Source organism: Myotis daubentonii, chromosome 2, assembly GCF_963259705.1.
Source record: "Myotis daubentonii chromosome 2, mMyoDau2.1, whole genome shotgun sequence".
Taxonomy (NCBI): domain Eukaryota; kingdom Metazoa; phylum Chordata; class Mammalia; order Chiroptera; family Vespertilionidae; genus Myotis; species Myotis daubentonii.
This window is the reverse complement of record NC_081841.1, coordinates 4,133,477-4,147,375: the sequence shown is the minus strand read 5'-3', so window position 1 is coordinate 4,147,375 and position 13,899 is coordinate 4,133,477. Positions and strand designations below refer to the sequence as shown.

At 61.8% G+C, this 13,899-nt stretch overlaps 1 protein-coding gene across 2 annotated transcripts in view; it reads right to left on the bottom strand.

Moving 5' to 3' along the window:
* Nucleotides 1–11,369: 11,369 nt before the first annotated feature.
* NFAM1 (NFAT activating protein with ITAM motif 1) overlaps nucleotides 11,370–13,899 on the bottom strand; it is a 73,033-nt gene continuing 70,503 nt past the window's right edge. For both annotated transcript variants that reach the window (XM_059680814.1, XM_059680813.1), the window contains 2 exons: nucleotides 13,140–13,226; nucleotides 11,370–11,845 (listed from right to left, as the gene is read on the bottom strand). In XM_059680814.1, the coding sequence (XP_059536797.1) occupies nucleotides 11,786–11,845; nucleotides 13,140–13,226 (147 nt within the window). In that variant the 3' untranslated portion in view covers nucleotides 11,370–11,785. The remainder of the gene's footprint in view (nucleotides 11,846–13,139; nucleotides 13,227–13,899) is intronic.

Sequence of the window (13,899 nt, the reverse complement as noted above, 5' to 3'; positions counted from 1 at the left end):
TGACAAGGGTTGGGGCGAGGGCTTCCTCTGACAAAGGAGGGTGTAGGAGCTGTTCCCGCAGTTGGGTGGGGAGCCTTAATTGACCACGAAGATGCTATCTGAGATCCTGAACAGCGGGTTCAGGCGGGCTGAAGAGACAGCTTGGTGGCCTGGTGAGTTCTCGTGTCCCTGTCTGCGCTTGGCTGCTTATAAAGACACCAGCCGCTGCCTGGCTGGCGTGGCTCAGTGGTTGAGCATCGACCTATAAACCAGGAGGTCAGGGTTCCATTCCCATTCAGGGCACATGCCCGGGTTGAGGGCTCAATCCCCAGTGTGGCAGTCGATCAATGACTCTCTCTCATCATTGATGTTTCTATCTCTCTCTCCCTCTCCATTCCTCTCTGAAATCAATAATATCCTTTTTTTTTTTTTTTTAAAGACACCGGCCATTGGATTTAGGGCCCATCCTAACCCAGTATGGCCTCTGTTGACGACATTTACAAGAACCCCATTTCTAACTCAGGTTACATCCCCAGGTGCCGCTATCTCTTTGGGAAACACGATTCAACCCTCAACAAATCTCAATCAGGAAAGGACTTTCTGGTCAGAGGGGAACAACAGGAACAGAGGCTGTGGGCTGCCCAGGGTAGGTTGCCCTCCTAGCTGCCTGCCACGGCTCTCTTGCCACTTATCCCCGCTCATCTCCGTTCTGGTACCCGGCAGCTGCCTGATCAGCCGGGAGGGAGCTGGCCGTCCGTCCGCACATCCGGCCTTCTCAGGCCTCCCCTTCCAGCAGGCCCTGCCCAGTCCGGGGCCCTGAGGAGATCCCAGCCCGCCTGTCCCTCCTCTCCCTACCTGGTGGTCCCTGCCCCCACCCGAATCCCGCATACAAGATGGACAAGGACAATAAAAGCTGTTTCACAAGCAAGTGGTGATTAATCGCCGTGTTAATTAAAGAGGCAGTAATTACACTCAGATTTCAGAGGAAGGAGCGACGTCTTAGGCAGGGATGGGTGGTCAGCCTATAAGCCTCCCCGAAAGGAGCTGAAAAGGCAGAAAAAAAAATAACATTTTTTAAAAAGTGAGTGCTTCCACCGTAGCTGTCATGTTATATTTGTCAGAATCAGGTGGGGGGCGGGGGGCTTAGATTTTTAAACTTGTCTCTGTACTTTTCCGTGTCTTCGAAATATTTAAAAGGGGGCGGTTCAGTACAGCTAGCCTCCAGTGTGGGGGGTTATAAATGGCCTCACATACCTCAAACTGTGCCTCTCACTTTACACAAGGGAGAGGACCTTAACATTATGTATAAACGGACTCCCGTTTGCCCACCCGGCGCATCCTAACGCCAGCGACGCTCTGTCTTCATTTCTGATTGATTTTCCCTGGCAGAGGCACAGAATTCTTTGCTTTAAGTGTCAGGCTCTCTCTGTCAAGTAGTTAATGACCTATAAAGCACTTAAAACATACTGGAGGAGATGCCATTTGGAGGCACCCCGTGGTGTACCCTCGCCTATTGTCAGTAATCACCACTCATTTATTTGCTCTTATTGGTTTGGAATTTGCTATCAGGTTTCCCTAAAGCCGAGCCCACCACGAAAGGCTCAATTCCATATGGATCCGGATGGGTGCTGGGTTTGGGGGCGCTGGTCACCTCTCGGTACACCTTCCCTGACTACCTCATTCATCCTGCAGCTGTGGCCACTGTGACCTTCCCAGTTTTTCCTTACCATCTGTCTGCACCCTTGACCTGTCTCCTGAGTCCTGACCCATTCTGTTGTCTTTGGGACACCTCCCCCTGGTGGCCACCAGGATTTCTCCTTACTTTGCGGCTCCACGTCTGTGCTTCTGGTCGTGTTTGCTGAAACCAGCCTCTGTCCATTGGATGGGGGCATGGACACCCCTTCACCCTTATGCCTCGAGGCCAGCAAGTCAGCAGGTCTTGTTGACCTCCCCTCTGAAGTGGCTGTCAAGTCTGGTCCCCTGCCCCAACCTCTGCCTCCTCGACACAGTCCCAGCCCCTTAAGCTTTTGCCGATCTCAGCAGCTTCCCAATCGGAAGAGGCTGCCCTCCCTAGTGCCGCTCCCTCGAGTGGCCTTCTAAAGAACAGTGTAAGGGATTTGGCTCTCCTGCTCCCCAACCTCCATGTGCTCCTCAGGCCTCAGCCTGGTATCCAGAGCCCTTCACAACCTGGGCCTGGTGTCATCTCCCCGAGCGCCTCACCTTTCCCGCCATCTCACTCCACCCATCTTCAGGCTGTTGTTCATAATATCCTCTGCCTGAACTACCCTCATCCTTGGAGGCCCCACTTCCAGGAAGCCTTCCTTGGTTTGCTCAGGCAGAGTGACTGCCCTCCTGGGGCTCCCGAGGGCCCTACCACAGTGTGCTCCCCCTGGGTTCCTGTGCCTGCTGCCTGGGCACTCTGGTCATTCAGGGACATTTATTGACTGTCCCCTGGGAGAGGAGTTGTTGGGAACATCAGCTTTGGATTCAGACAGGCCCAAGTTCCAGCCTGGCTTTGTACCTTGCTGGCTGAGTGAGCTTGGGCACTCTCTACTCCTCTCTGAGCCTCAGTTCCCTCCTCTGCCATGCCCCAGGCGCCTGCCCCAATTGGAGGAGGACGCTAGCCTGGTGAGGTCAGTGCTGAGTGACAGATGAGGCCTAAGGTCAGGTGAGCAGAGGCCATAGCGACAGCAGCCTCCAGGTGAGAGCTGCAGGAGGCATCCACAGGGGGCTGGGGGTGGGGCGGGGTGTGGAGGGGGGCGGCGGGGGGGGGGGAGGGCAAGGGCGTAGCATGACTTCTCCAGGAGGACCCAGCCTGCAAGGCTGAACAGACGCTTCAGGAGGGAGAGCGCGTTTGTTTCATGGGTTTCTGTAACCAATTACCACAAACTTGGTGGCTTAACACAGCACACATTTATCCTTGTACAGTTCTGGAAGTCAGATCCAAAGCCAGTGCCACTGGGCGGACACCAAGGTGTCGGCAGGGCCACCTCCATCCATCCAGAAGCTCTGCTTCGCTGCCTTTCAGCCTCCAGAGCCTCATTCCCAGGCTCACGGTTCCTTCCTCCACGTTCAAAGCCAGCCGCATAGCATCTGCAACTCTTTCTGGCTCCCAGTCCCATTGCCTCTGCCTGCTGTTCCCACCCTCTGAATCCCGCCTAGAATCCGGATAGAATCTCCCATCTCAAGACCCTGAGTCACACGGCCAAGTCTCCCACGGGTTCCAGGCATCCAGCTGTGGACATCGTGGGCGTGGGCGTCATTCCGCCCTCCACAGACGGCACAAGCTCTGGAGTTATTTCTGGGGCTTGAAGCTTGGCTGCAGCATCTGCCAGCTGTGTGGCCTTGGGCAAGTTGCTACATCTCTCTGATCCTCAGTTCCCTTATCTATGAAACTAGAGGCCTGGTGCATGAAATTCATGCACGGGTAGGGTCCCTAGGCCTAGCTGGCAATCAGGGCTGATCGGGGCTTTCAGGCTGCCGGCTGGGGCCTTCCTTTGTTCCGTGCCGCCTCCTGGTGGTCAGCGCACGTCACAGCGAGCGATCAAACTCCCAGTCTCCCCGCTGAACTCCTGAGGGGATACTTTGCATATTAGCCTTTTATATAGAGAGATGGGAACAGCGTCTAGCTCCAGAGAAGAACTTAGTAAGCGTTTAATTATTAGGCAGGGGGAGCTTCATGTGCCAGGCCTGGAGGTTGAGAGAGGCTGCAGAGGAAGGGCAGGAAAGGGGACAGGGCAGGCGGCTGGGGTGAAGGGGTGAAGGGGTGAAGGGGTGGAGGGGTGAAGGGGTGAAGGGGTGGAGGGGTGAAGGGGTGGAGGGGTGGAGGGGTGGAGGGGTGGAGGGGTGGGGGGGTGGAGGGGTGGAGGGGTGAAGGGGTGAAGGGGTGGAGGGGTGGAGGGGTGAAGGGGTGGAGGGGTGAAGGGGTGGAGGGGTGGAGGGGTGAAGGGGTGGAGGGGTGAAGGGGTGGAGGGGTGGAGGGGTGAAGGGGTGGAGGGGTGGAGGGGTGGAGGGGTGGAGGGGTGGAGGGGTGGAGGGGTGAAGGGGTGGAGGGGTGGAGGGGTGGAGGGGTGGAGGGGTGGAGGGGTGGTGGGGTGGAGGGGTGGAGGGGTGGAGGGGTGGAGGGGTGGAGGGGTGGAGGGGTGGAGGGGTGAAGGGGTGGAGGGGTGGAGGGGTGGAGGGGTGGAGGGGTGGAGGGGTGGAGGGGTGGAGGGGTGGTGGGGTGGAGGGGTGAAGGGGTGGAGGGGTGGAGGGGTGGAGGGGTGAAGGGGTGGAGGGGTGGAGGGGTGGAGGGGTGAAGGGGTGGAGGGGTGGAGGGGTGGAGGGGTGGAGGGGTGGAGGGGTGCAGGGGTGGAGGGGTGGAGGGGTGGAGGGGTGGAGGGGTGGAGGGGTGAAGGGGTGGAGGGGTGGAGGGGTGAAGGGGTGAAGGGGTGGAGGGCGGAGCTGCATCAGCTCCCAGGGAGGTGTGCACATGCGTGTGTGCTCTGACAGAAAGTGTTCAAACGGGCAGATTTTGTTTCCTCTTATTGAGATATAATTCACATATCATAAAATTCACCCCGGGAAAGTGTACAATTCCGTGCTTTTTAGCATAGTCGCAAGGTTGTGCAACCATCAGCACTACCTAATTCCAGAACATTTTCATCACCTCGTAAAGAGACCCCACCCCTGTTAGCGGGCACTCCCGCTCCCCGAAGGCGGGGTGGTTCTGGGATGGAGCGTCCGAAAGCTCCCCGCCATCTCCAGCCCCAGGCTCGAACCCAGAAAGAAGACTCAGTCCTCCAGCACTGAGATGGGGGGCAGGAGCGGCTGAGGGGCCCCTCCCAGCCCCTCACTTCACCAGAGGAAGCAGGGACCGCCCACTGCAGGGACAGGACAGGGTGGCGACAGGAGGCGGAGGGCGGAGTCAGGGCTCACTGTATCCACCCGAGGTACCATTTGCATAGGTGGCCCCGGTCACTTGGCTCCAGAGCACCCTCACCCCCTGGGACTCACTGCACAGACTGGTCCTAACAGTCGGAGGCCGGCAGCGCCCCCCCACACACACACACACACAGCACGGGGCTCCCCCTACAGGAGGCAGTACCTGCGGGGCTACTGGAGGGAGTTGGGGGGCATTTGAGGCTGGGCCCTCAAAGGCGGGAGTTGGGAACGTTTTAAGGGCCTGAGCAGCCCGGAGCCTCCCCTACCGACCCAGCCGCTCTTGGGGTGGCTGTGACTGGGACCGGAGGGGCCCACGGGGGCTTCTCCAGTGCTCCCTGCACCCCCACTGGGCTTAGCTCTGCTGGTTGCTCGGGGGGCCCCGGCCCCACACGGTCAGGGCTGCCTGGCCTCGCCTAGAGCCCGTGAAGGGGGCGGGAAGGCCGTCTGGCGAGGCGAGGGGCAGTGACGGGCTTCTGGGATCAGTTAGCGGAGCCACCCTGGCAGGGCTCGGGGCCCCTGACGCCCGCTCCGCTCCGCAGGCACGCGGCTTCGATCGGGGCCTCTGACAGCCCGGGCGGCCAGGAGGTGACGCGGCTGCTGCGGGCCCTGGGGCTGCTGCTGGCCTGTCTCCTGGGCCGGGCCGGGCCTGGCCTCCAGCAGCCCGGCACACAGCCCGCCCCCGCCACCCGCGGAGGGGCTGGGCTCCCAGAACCTGCACCCTCGGTGCTGTGCCTCTCCAGCTGCTGTGGGTGCAGCGCGCGGCTGCCTCCGCTTCCACACGTGTCAGGCGGGTCACGTGCTAATTAGAGATCGCTTCCTGGAAATGGGGGGGCGCGGGGGGAGGAGAATCACTCTCCCTCTTTTGTCAAGAACCAGCACTCGATCTCCCTCTGAGGAAAAGGCGCACTGGCTCTTTACACAAGTGGCTCCTCGGCCCTCTGATGAGTCAGGCACGGAAAGAGGCAAGCAAGGTGTCCCCCTAGGAGCCTCATTTCTGACCAGCTCCCTCTGGCCCAGGTCACCCCAAGGCCCGTCCATGCTCCCATCTACGAGGTGCCAAGCTCCCCACCTCTGAATCCGGGCAGGAATTCCTGGTCAGGTGCCATGAAGCCTTCCTGAGAACACCCTCCCCCACCGAGCAGTTCATCCACTGCTCTGGCCTCCTTTCCACGAATCAATTCACGCATATACCTCTCCGCAGAAGGCCCTGGCTTCCAGAGCAGGGGGCAGGGGTCGGGGGAGACTAAATGGGTGGGCTGGAGGAGGAAGGAAGGGGGCACTGGGGAGAGAACCAGGTCAGCTGGGACCCACGGTGGGAGCCAAGGCAGTGAGGTCAGCCAGCGTGGTCCCCTGGCCTATGGCACTCACTGGGGATGGGGATGGGGATGGGGGGGGGACAAAAGGGGGACAGAAAAAGCCCTGCTCCTCCTCGGCCCCTGGGGGTCCACACAGTGGTAAAATTAAACCCTCTCCAGATATAGCCTTTGCAAGTAGGTTTTCAGGTGGCGGGAGGATTCTAAGTGGGGAATGATGCCAATTGCAGCAGCATTATCCCAGATTATAAAGCTTCCAGGAGGCGCCTCACACCTCCAGGTGAGCTGCGCCTGCAATTGCCAGGGAGGCCTGAGACCAGGCCCCTCCACCTCTACTGACTCCATCTGCCCAAGGAGATAGACCACTGCAGGGGGGGGGGGAGGACGCCCCGACCCCACAGTGCTGAGACCCCGGGTGTGAGCAGTGTGAGCTGACAGGCCATCTGGGAAGAAAACTGGTCCCTTCACGGGCTTCCCCGAGCCTGGATGCACCAAGCCCTCTAAGGCTCCTTCTGCCCCCCTCCCCGCCCCAGAACCCCCCACCCCCGTACACAGCGGGAGCCGGCCAGCGACGCCCCCTCTGGGCCGTATGACCTTTAGCCAGTCCGCTTCTCTGGATCATCTGCTTTGGTGAAAGGGGGAGACCAGCCCCCACACACAGGCCATTTCCAGGAGTGAGTGAGATGCTGCGGATAAACAGCCTGAGGAGCAGAGACCAGCCCCGCTCGGCCCAGGAGCCGGCAGCGCCGGTGAGGACGCGTCCACGCCCTGACGGGTGCCGTGTGTCCGAGGGCGTCCCTGCAGCCCCTGCGGGGACGCGGAAGAATTGTGAGCAGCGGCCAAGGCCATGACGGGAGCCTGATCGAATTAGGGTCCTGGCCTGTGAGTCCCTCGCTGTGAGCAGAGCCTGGCGGCTCTGATGAGCTGTCACCACAGGCCCCCACCTCCGGGGCTGCGTGAACACAGCAAGGCCAATACACTAGCCCTAACCGGTTTGCTCAGTGGATAGAGCGTCGGCCTGTGGACTGAAGGGTCCCAGGTTCGATCCCGGTCAAGGGCAGGTACCTTGGTTGCAGGCACATCCCCAGTAGCAGGTGTGCAGGAGGCAGCTGATCGATGTTTCTCTCTCATTGATGTTTCTAACTCTCTATCCCTCTCCCTTCCTCTCTGTAAGAAATCAATAAAATATTTTTTTAAAAGACCAATAACACTACAGAAGGTGCCATGTAAGCTCTTCAGACCCCACACAGGACGGTCTACCCTACGTGCCTGTATATGTGCATCTACGTGTGTCAGTGCAATAACCGTGGCCTGCCCGGAAGAGAGCACACCCAGATGGCTCAGTGGTCAGCTCCGGGAAGGGGCTGGGATGGAGGGTCCGAGGTGGCAAGAGCATCGAAGGAATTCCACTTTCCTGTGCCCTGTTGTACCGCAATAGGCGCCCGCCTCACCCGCGTAGATGCGTTAAAAAATGCATACTGCCTGGCAGTGTGGCTCAGTGGTTGAGCATCAACCTATGAACCAGGAGGTCACGGTTTGAGTCCCAGTCAGGGCACATGCCCAGGTTGTGGACTCGATCCCTGGTGAGTGGCGTGCAGGAGGCAGCCGATTGACGATTCTCTCTCATCATTGGTGTTTCCATCTCTCCCTCCCTCTCCCTTCCTTTCTGAAGTCAATAAAAATACAGTTTTTTAAAAATACGTACCAACACCTAGTGCAGAGGGCAGGGCCTGACCCAGGCTCGGTCAGGCTCGGAGGCTGTGGCTACGACTGCAGGTCAGGGGGGCCTGGGGAGGAAGGTGTCTCGGTGCCTCAGGCCAGGTCCCCAACTCTTGGAGTCTGGATTCGGGGATGCAGAGGCCCTGCAGGTGGACAAGGGACATCCGCGGGCACCCAGGAGGGACAGAGAGACGCACTCGGTGAGCCGGCTGGGCCGAGGCCTCAGCCACCCCTCCTGGCTGAGCGCTCTGCCAAGAAAGCGATTGAACGACATAAAAACCCATCCCGGAAACCCCAGAGGCACCCTCAGGGTGGAGCGCGGCCTATCAGTTCGAAGGTAAAAAAAAAAGGGCAAATGTGCCTGTAACTTGATTTCAGGAGAGTGAGGGCTGGTGCCAAGAGGCAGTGGCTGTGCCGGGCGGAGCAGCCCGCCCCTTGCCAAGGACCCGCGATGCTGGCTGTGAAGGTGGGGTTCCCCCTGCACCCGGCACGTGTTCCCATGGAAACTCTGCTTTGCAGAATCCTCTGGAAATTGTCGCCTGGGAGGGGCCCCCGCGCACTTCCCACACCCGCTCTGCGGTTTGGTTTCCAGGGACGGTTTCTCTGGCAAGAGCTGAGGGAGCAGGGCAGAGGGCGGGCGGGCGGCTGAGAGCCCGCGCAGGGCACAGTGGGCAGCAGAAGTATGTTTCAGACGCCAGGGCTCTGAAAAAGGCGGCGGGCATGACCCAGGAGCAGAGGTGGTGGGGATGCCGGGCTCGGGAGCACAGGGCAGGCCTGGCAGGAGAGCATCCCGAGACCCCCTTCGATGGGGCATTGGGGCTGGGGCCGGGCGGACGGGGGGGGGCAGCAGCACCGGCGGCCTGGCCCTCGGGGCTGCCGGGGTTTCTCCTAGCAGTTCTAGGCCCAGGCCCACCCCAGGGTGGCTGCCACCCACCTTAGGGTCCAAGGCTCCCTTCTCCTGGGCCTCACTGGCTCCCCATCGGCTCCCTTCCTGGGGCACTCTCTCCACTGCTGTCACTCGCTAGCCCCTCCTGAGCACCCCCCCCACATACACCCCCCCCCACACACACAGACACACACACACAGATACACACACACAGAGACACACACACAGACACACACACACAGAGACACACACAGACACACACAGACACACACACAGAGACACACACACAGACACACACAGAGACACACAGGTGCACACACAGGTACACACACAGACACACACACAGACACACACACAGAGACACACACAGGTGGTCCCTTTGGGGCAGCCACAGAGCCTGGGCCCCCAGCCCCCAGGAGGCCGGCCCCTCCGCACTGCCTCCCGCGGCCTGCTTTTCCTGAAGGATTCGTGGGGAAGGGGCAGCACACCAGGCCCCCCACGCCCTCTGCACCCCCGCTGAGCCTGTGCAGAGCAGGGTTCCCCCTCCGCCCCTCTGAGCACGCTGAGTGGTCTTGCTTGTCACTGAAACCCGGCTCAAGTGGACATGGCTGCCGAGAGGCGGAACTGGGGTGGCCCAGCCACCAGCCCCAAAATGACCTTCAAGGTGGTCCCTCTCTCCTCTGCACCCCTTCAGTCACACCCAGGCTACCAGCCTGTCTGTAGGTGCTCTCTGTCCCCTCCCCCCTCTGCCACCTGCACCCGCTGGGGTAGCCTGCCACCCCTCGCCCCTGCCCTGCAACAGCCCATCTCCATGGGCTCTCAGTCCTGGGGGGGAGGGGGGAGGGGAGAGGGAGGGAGGTGCTCAGTCTTCTTTGCTCCACACCTGGTGTCCCAGAACTCTTCCCCCCACTCCCCCTCCACCTTCGCCCGTGTCAAAGTGCCTCCGAGGGTCCCCACTTCACCCTGACCCTCCCCCTCCTCCTCCTGCCTCTGTCCTGCTCACATGAAAGCTGCCTGGCTCCCAGCCTTGCCCTGAACCAGGCTCCACAGCGGGTGACGGGTGGGTCCCTGGGGGCCCCGGAAGCCACAGGGAGGAGTTGGGGTTTTGCTCCTGGTGAGGTGGGAGCGGTGGAAGGTTGGGCACAAGGAGGGACAGGACCCAGGTGGAGAAGAGTGTGGGGGCAGGGCTGCCTGCTGGGGCCCAGAGCCCGGCCTGGGGGTAACCCTGCCAGGCTCCCCTCTCTACCCTTGGGGCCAACTGGAAAAGGCTGGTTTCCGGCCAGTGGGCCTGGGGCCCAGGGGCTGAGGACGAGAGACCCAGGCCCAGGGAAGCGGCCTCCTGGTCTGGCTGGCTTTGGGTTTCTTGGGGAGGCTCACTGCACCCCGAGCAGCAGGCTCCCCTCGCCCCCACTCCCACTGGCCGCTGCCCAGGCTGTGGAGCCAGAACCTGGACGGGCCTCAGGGCAGCTTCGTCTGGCTAAGCAGCACGGGTTCGCTCAGCTCCAGCCTCCTGGGCCCAGAGGCCTCTCCATCAACCTCATCCAGCTCAGAGCCCTGCTTGCTGTGTGCTCGCTGCGGGGGGCGAGGAGGGGGGAGCCAGCTGGGAGGTGAGGACCCAGGGAGGTTCCTGTCACCCAGCACAGGGGGGGCGCTTCTTCCGGAAGTCAGCCCATAGCCACCCTCCACCCCAACTTTCTACCTGGGTCCGGCCCCCCACCCTTCCCTCCACACTCGAGGTTTGGGTGTGAGGGGCAGCTGGGGGCGGGGAGGGAGGACTGGCTTGTCCATTTTACAAATGAGAAAACAATGGGGAGCTGAGGGCGGGGTGGGGACAGCCCAGCAGCCTGGGTGATCTGCCCCTTAGCTCCTGACTTCCTGCGAGATGGGTTTCCACGCAGAATGGGGGGCCCCGTGCACACTGGGTCTAGTGGAAATGGCACAGGGCCAGGCAGTTGGGGGCCACTGTCCACACGGGGCCTGAGCTTCTACAACATGAAGGGACCCCTCCACCCAGCCAGGGGAGGCCCCGGGCACCAAACCATGGAGCTGGACCGTGATGGAGAGAGATGGCCGGGAGGGCAGGGGCTGTCCTCCATCCCCGGGGACCCTGGCCGGGTGTAATGCAGATAAAGACAGAGGAGGAGGGTGGGGTCAGGACAGCCAGACAAAGGGGGCTTAGGGTGGAAGGAGGAGCAGCTGAGGCCCAAGGGTGGAGAAGGTCTGAGGGGCAGGGGGTACGGAAGCAGTTGGCACCACGGTGCAAAGGGCCAGGCGGGGAGACAACCTTGGGGTCCTTGTTGGGGGCAGAGCTTTAGGTTGTCGAGCTCCTGGTTAACCAGCACTCCCCCACCCCTCAGGACATGCTGGATCCCTTCCTCTCCTCGGTGCCCTGACCTCCCTGCTCCGCCCCCCCGCGCCCCCCCCCCCCCCCCGCACTCGGCCACCTGCTCAGCCTCCGGCTCTGTCCCCAAGGCCAGCCCAGGGCCACCGGGTGCGGTCACCTTGCGCCTTTGGCCTCGGTGGGCAGGGGCAGCGAGGTGGGGGCATAGTCATCGTTGCTCCTTTATTTCCCACTTGCTGTGCACACAGCACTGACCAGGGTCCCTTGCCGGGTGCCCCCTGAGGGTCTCAGGGGGGCTTGTAGGCCATGGTACCCGCTGGTGCCAGGACAGCGCAGAGGGTGAGGAGGGCTCTGGGAGTGGTGGTGGGGGGGGGGCCATGAGAGCCCTTGAAGACTGAGGAGGGGCCCCGGGCAGAGGTCACGACTTGAACAAAGGCCTGGAGACAGAAACACACGGTGGGTGCCTCTGGGGGTGGGTGCAGGCCGAGGCAGGAAGGCCTGGAATGTGGGGGTGAGTGCCGGGCGCCCCGAGGCCTCACTCTTGGTCCCGATCAAGTCCTCTGGAGGGAGGGGGGCCCCAGAGCCTCTGATCCGCGCGAGACCTACGGGCAGGCGGAGCTGGTCCTAGAGGTTTTCGTAGACGAGGTTAAATTCGCTCTCATCCTGAAACCTGTGCGCATTCTCCTGGGGAAAGAAATGAAAAATACCAGGTAGGGAAAGGACAGACCGACACCAACCTAGTTCTGGTCAGAGGCAAAGCAGCCGATGCTTCCTGTGCGGCTGTGACAGGGAAGCCTGCCCTGTCCCAGCCCAGCTCGCCAGCCTCTTCCCACCACTCCACCCCCTGCTCTCTGCCCTCCTGCCCGCCCCCCGCCCCCTCCCTGTTGCTGCCTCGGGGCCTCCCCACCTGCTCCTCCCTCTGTCTGGGCTATTCCTTCAACCCCAAACCTCCTACTCACCCTGAGACCCCCTCCCAGCCCCGGTCTGTCCCTCCCCAGAGCCCACCTCTCGGACGGGCCCCCATGTCTCTGTGTGTTTGCCGGGTCAGTGACCCTATTCTTGCAGCCCTGAGGATCCTGGAGGGCAGGGGCATGTCTTAGCATCCTGGCCAGCACCCCAAGGCCTGGCACAGGGTGGGCACCGCCTGGAATGGCCCAGACATCTTTAGGGGTCAAGGCCTAGTATAGGAAGAGCTTTGAGATTCACTAAACAGTACCAGCCGGGGCGCCCTGTGCCGGGGGAGACCAAGCATCAGCCCCGCTCACTCCCTGATGCTCCTCCAAGGTGCCCACGGCCTACCCACCGCCCACGGGTTCCTGCATCCGCCTAACAGCCCCTCCTGCTTTCCCGGGTCCACATCTCCGCTGTCGATGTTACTTCACTCGGAACTCATTTGAATGCAGGGGCACCCGGTTCTGCAGCCAAGTGCCACTCATCCACTTTACAGATGAGCAAACTGAGGTGTGAAAGAGAATCATGATTAAGTGCAACGCCTTGGCCCCCAGCGTGACAATCAGGGAGCCCTGCCCAGGCCAGGCCAGGCGGGCGCCAGCTCAGACTCCGGCCGCTGACTTCAGCCAACACCCGCCTGGGGGCAGCTAGGGGACTAACACCCTCTGCCTGACTGGCCAGTGCGGCACTCACTGTACCCAGTGGGAGCTACCATGGCGCGTCGCACTGGCACCTTCTGGGTCCCCCTACAGCATCCGGCCCTCATGGCACATCTGTGAGGTGGGTGCTGTCCAGCTCCTCAGTTCACAGGCAGGAGCCTCGGGCACAGAGGGGGAGGGGCGGCTGCCGGCTGGTCAGGGGTGGAGGGGGAGGGTTCCCACCTCCCTGTGCTCACGGGGCCAGGCCAGCTGCCTGGGGAGAGGCTCCGATTCAACAGCAGGGCTCCCCCGTGGTCCTATTTCCCCCCATGTGACCATGAGAGGGTCGGATGGAGCTAAGGGGAGCCAGGCTGGCCGCCCCTGCATACCTGGGAGAGAAAGGACCTCCTGGGGGGCGGGCTGCCGGCCTCGCTCTGCATGCAGGCGTAGACCTCAGTGTCCTGGCGCTGCAGGGCCTGCAGGAGACGGCGTGAGGGTCAGAGGGATGGGAACAGAGGGGCAGGGCCTGGCCCAGCAGCTGCGAGAGCTCAGAGGACGGGCAGAACCCTCTGGGCCAGTCTATGAGGGGCTGCCCGCCTCGCCCGCCATGCCGTGCCTGGTCACGCTGCCAACCTCTGTACCTGCATTCCCTCTCTTGGAGCCACTGCACCCTTTGCCTCCTGTACAGGGTGACTCTTCTCCATCCTCCCCCTGCCACCTCCCTCACACCACCTCAAGGCTCCAGCCAGCAGACCCAGACACTGTGGCCATAGCAGCAATGATGCCCTCCTGCCAGCCACCCTTACTCCCCTGGCCCCAAACCCCTGCCCGTGAGGGTCCCACCCAGCCACACCATCCAGATCTCCCGTGACGCCCACCCCAGCCGACACTCACAGATGACCTGGCACCCACTGGGGTCACACTCCTCTCTCATCAAGCTGCACCTGGTTAGTCTCTGGGTCTCGGAACCTCTGGCTGTGCTTGGCACACCCGGAGACAGCACCAACAGAGGCCACGGAGGGCTGCTCGCTCACCGGGTGTGTGTTTGGGACTACACACATCCTCGGTCCAGCCGTGAGAGGCCTGACCAGGGCCCTTGGGATGGTGGAAAGAACCAGGGCTTTGAAATCAGACAAGACGAGGTTCAAC